Below are 4036 nucleotides of genomic sequence, written 5' to 3' on the forward strand. Positions count from 1 at the left end.
GAGAATCGGAAGCTGGGGAGGGGAGCAGTAAGAAAGTAGAGACCGAGGTTTGTGATCTGTGAGAACTTGGATTCAGGGAGTTCATCTTACCCCTCCGCCCCGTCTGTTGCCACTTGATCAATAGCTGCAGAAGCGTGAATATAGAAGGGGCTGGCAAGTTCTTCCTGGAACCTCTAAGAAAAGGACAAAGCCAGGATACTCTGGCAACCAGCCAGGGAAGAGTGGGGACGGGGATCCACAAGGAACAGCGTGATCTGGCGTCCTGATCGTGGCAACCCGGCCTGCATGGACTGAGCCTCAGAGGGCTGGCCGCATCCACGGCCCCCTTCTGAGTGATCCCTTCTGCGGAATCCAGCATACTGGGCTGGGAATGGATGCCAGATGCCAGGACCAATGGTTTAATGCAGCAACGGAGGCCTTCGAGATAGCTGATCCCAGGGCTCTTCTCACTCAGATTGACAGTCGTTAAAGGAAGCAATAGGGTCCACTCTTGAGCACTTTTAACATGAGGCAAAGAGGTTGCTTGGTTGACAACAGGGCCAGAACCTGTAAGACACCAATGGACAGTACCATGGCAATTAGTACGAGTGATGGTATGAGGCCTCAAAAACACATAAACAGGAGCCACAGATAGTGCATGGCCTCTCAAGCAGTGGGATCCCAGCAAACCCTCATGCAGAAAAATGAGTGATAGCATGCTAGCTAAAACCAGAGCCAGAATAGCCTTCCGAATCCCAAAGGACTCCAGCATCTCTGCATACCCGCACCTGCAGTTCCAGTCCGAACTCTGAATCCCAGAAACGCCGCTCTCTGTGAGCTCCCAGGAGGCCTGGCTGCACAGTTTCATTCTTACAGCACAGCGGAGCAGATCCAGGTTTTGTGGGACCTGAAGCTTACATAATTTGGAAGGCCTACTTTGAGAAAAAGAATACAAAATTACAGACTTAAAATGAGGCATGTGAATATTTAGGATGAGTAAAGAAATCACAACGGATTGCAAATTTTTAAAAGTTGGCAAATACCAAAACATAATGTACATATTGGTTAACTGTCTCACCTGTATAACATTTTTCCTATGTTTTTTGCTCCATAACCTTTGATTATTTCTTCATATGATGATTTTGCAATATCATTTTCTATAGAAACTTGTTTATTATTGACACAGGGTGCATAAAACATACAGCTTCTCATCCCACCGTACACCCTGCTCAGACTAGTTCTGCGAGCTGGTGCCCCGCAATCACAAGAATTCCAATAAATTCTATTTCACAAAATTCACAACAAAAAAAGAAAAAAAGTATGGTGTGTTTATAACCGTCTCACTGCATTGTCAAGTATATTCCCGACAAGACAGAACTTCAATTTTAATCAGGCGTCAGTGAGAACAGAATCTTCCACTTACGGTTTTACGCGTCTGCTAACAGGAAGAATTTTCTACACACCAGCTCTTGTTACCGTACTTCTCAAACCCGGCTTTTCCTCTCCTGCCCACATACTTCTGGTGCCGGGCACTATAGGGCATGTTCGTATCACCGTTGCAGCACTTCTGTCCCCACATCTTCATACTGTGACAGGTGAGTGGAAGCGGAAACTGGAAAGCATAGCCCTGGAAGCCAGTTCCAGCAGAATGGCTAGTGAAAGTGTATCTAACCCCAGGGGGAACGGTGAGCCACATCAATCTATCCCAATTATCCTAAACTAAGTATAGTTCAACTCAGCTTCCCCCTAGTCATGTCCCAAAAGAGGCTATAGCCATTCCACGCTACCCAAGAGGAGAAGGGTGACAGAGGGAGTCAGACGGGGGAGACAGAGGCCCTCTCCAACTGCAGCTAAATTATCTCACTTTCACAAATTTTACACAAAAATATACTGCCCCATGAACACACTACTCAGGGCCCTCCCATGGGCTCTGACCCTGAAGCTTCCAGAAATCCAGCTACTAGCGATGAGTATTCTGAAGTAAAACCCCTTATGTGAAGGAAAGCTGCATGAATCTCTCTCTTCACTGCCACCAGCAGGAACAGAAATAAGTGACTGGAGGTGTAGAAAGAGAAAGACTTAAGACACGAGTTGGGTCTGAGAAATAAACCGAAAGCAAGAGATAATGGCAGGCCCCCGAAATGATGGGAATCAATAAAGAAGGTGACTGGTTAACCCATAAGGAGACACAAGCAAGAGAAGAGGAGAGAGAGATGTAGTTAAAATGTGGGTGCACAGGGCCTGATGAGGAGAGCCTTGTGTGCAGGTGGGCGGAGTCTAATGATAGGAGGTGACTAACAGTTGAGGGCGGGGCTAAAGACTAGGGTGGCCTAACTGATAGATGAGTGGACTTTAAAGACCAGGGCCATGGACACACAAAATGTGGGTAAGGCCCATACAGGAGGGATCTGCCCCCCAGATGATGAGCAGTGTCTGAAAGTGAGTGGGGGATTGAAAATAAGATGGATGGGCCTAGAAAGGAAAAGGGCAGGGCCACCTGGGCCAGGCCCCCTTTCCTCTCAGCACCAGAGGTGGGGATAGGAATGGGAGGGTACCCCCCTGAGCATCTTCTTGTTCTTCCCCTGATCAGTTAGAAAAGGCAGCCATAAAGATTCAGGCATGGTGGCGTGGCAACGTGGTGCGCCGGACGTTACTGCACGCGGCACTCAGGGCCTTGGTCATCCAGTGCTGGTGGAGGTCCGTGCAGGCCAAGACGCTGGAGCAAAGACGGCGCCTGGCTCTAAGAGTCTACACCTGCCAGGAGTGGGCCGTGGTGAAGGTGCAGGCACAGGTGCGAATGTGGCAGGCCCGCAGACGGTTTCTCCAGGCACGCCAAGCGGCCTGCGTCATCCAGTCTTACTGGCGCTGGCATGCCAGCCAAACCAGAGGCCTGATCCGGGGCTGCTATGAGGTCAGAGCCAGCCGGCTGGAGCTCGACATTGAAATCCTCATGACCTAGGTCACTGGCAGAGCCAAGGAGACTGGATCTCTCTTCCAATAAAGACATTTACTGACAACGATCTTGCCCCTTGGAAATTAGACCCCTGGAAGAGAGATCAGCCCTAACCTTCCTGCCTTCTACCCAAAAAAAGGTTCCCTGTCATGGTCTAGAGCCCATCCTAGGGCAACCTATCCTAGGCCCTTGCTCCTAATGCAAAGCTGACCAATCTTGCACCCAAAAGAGACCCCAGGGCCCAGGTCAGGCTCTGACACCTCAGCCAGCCTGATCTCAGCAACCTCCACAAGTAATGGTAGGCACTGGGCTTTGTTTTTATGCAGCCCTGCCTAGGTATCTCCATTCAGGATAGGACACCAGAGAATCTGGCTGCAGCCAGAGCCAGCTGGAAAGGCCAGGATTCCACAGGCCTGTGCTTGGCAGAGTCCTTGGGGCCAGAACAGCACTTGGCAGGGAGCCAGGAGGACAGGGCATCCCCACTGAGCAACAGCAGGACTGTGTCTCACTGGGGGACAGCCAGCCAGAGCCAGCCCCTGGGGAAGGCCAGGGCAGGAGCTGAGGAGCAGCAGCTGTGCCTGCTGCCTCCCTCCCAGGGGCTGAGAGACAAGGCTTCCCTCTCCTTCGCTGGCCACTTCCTGGGAGATCCAGACATGGGGTAAGGGAGGGGAGAGGGAGCCAAGGGGGGGTCAGGAGTGGGTAAACAAGCAGAGGAGGACTAGGGGTGGGCAGGGGGAGGGGCTGTGCTTCTGCCATTGGAGGCCATTGGTTTGGGGATGCAGCCTCTAAATCCTACCACATCCTCAGAAGCGGCTGTGCTGGCCTCCCCCCAAGATCCCCTCTCTTTCTCCCAACCCTCCACAGACTGCCGCACCCCTGCCGGGCCTGCCTGGAGTGGGTGCTGAGGGGCCTCTGCTCTGCTGAGTCTCCCGTTACCTCTTGCATCTGTGGCTCAACTCTCTCTGTACGTGATCTCACAGTCTCTGCTTTGTCATCCATGTTCAAGGTTCCTCACTCTCACCCTGTGTCCCTCAGATGTTTGCCTCTGAAACTTCACCCCGGAAGCCTGAGCTCCATGACACTCCCCAGGATTTTGCAATGGGT

The 4036-nt window shown here is 51.7% G+C and overlaps 1 protein-coding gene across 2 annotated transcripts; it reads left to right on the top strand.

Moving 5' to 3' along the window:
- Nucleotides 1–2288: 2288 nt before the first annotated feature.
- On the top strand, nucleotides 2289–2996 carry IQCF6 (IQ motif containing F6). 2 transcript variants are annotated; one of them, XM_005600605.4, is made up of 2 exons: nucleotides 2289–2418; nucleotides 2570–2996. In XM_005600605.4, exons 1-2 carry the CDS (start codon nucleotides 2347–2349, stop codon nucleotides 2936–2938), a joined length of 441 nt encoding a protein of 146 aa, XP_005600662.1. In that variant the 5' UTR covers nucleotides 2289–2346; the 3' UTR covers nucleotides 2939–2996. The 2 variants fall into 2 exon arrangements, with proteins under 2 accessions (XP_005600662.1, XP_005600663.1); XM_005600606.4 differs by having other exon boundaries at nucleotides 2298–2365.
- Nucleotides 2997–4036: the final 1040 nt, after the last annotated feature.

This window comes from Equus caballus, chromosome 16 (genome assembly GCF_041296265.1).
Source record: "Equus caballus isolate H_3958 breed thoroughbred chromosome 16, TB-T2T, whole genome shotgun sequence".
NCBI lineage: Eukaryota > Metazoa > Chordata > Mammalia > Perissodactyla > Equidae > Equus > Equus caballus.

What these genes read in the sequence shown, in the direction of transcription:
- IQCF6 (XM_005600605.4), top strand. Translation starts at nt 2,347, where the DNA reads ATGGACACACAAAATGTGGGTAAGGCCCATACAGGAGGGATCTGCCCC. An exon ending in ATGATGAGCAGTGTCTGAAA is followed by an intron (nt 2,419 to 2,569) that starts GTGAGTGGGGGA and finishes TCCCCTGATCAG; the next exon opens with TTAGAAAAGGCAGCCATAAA.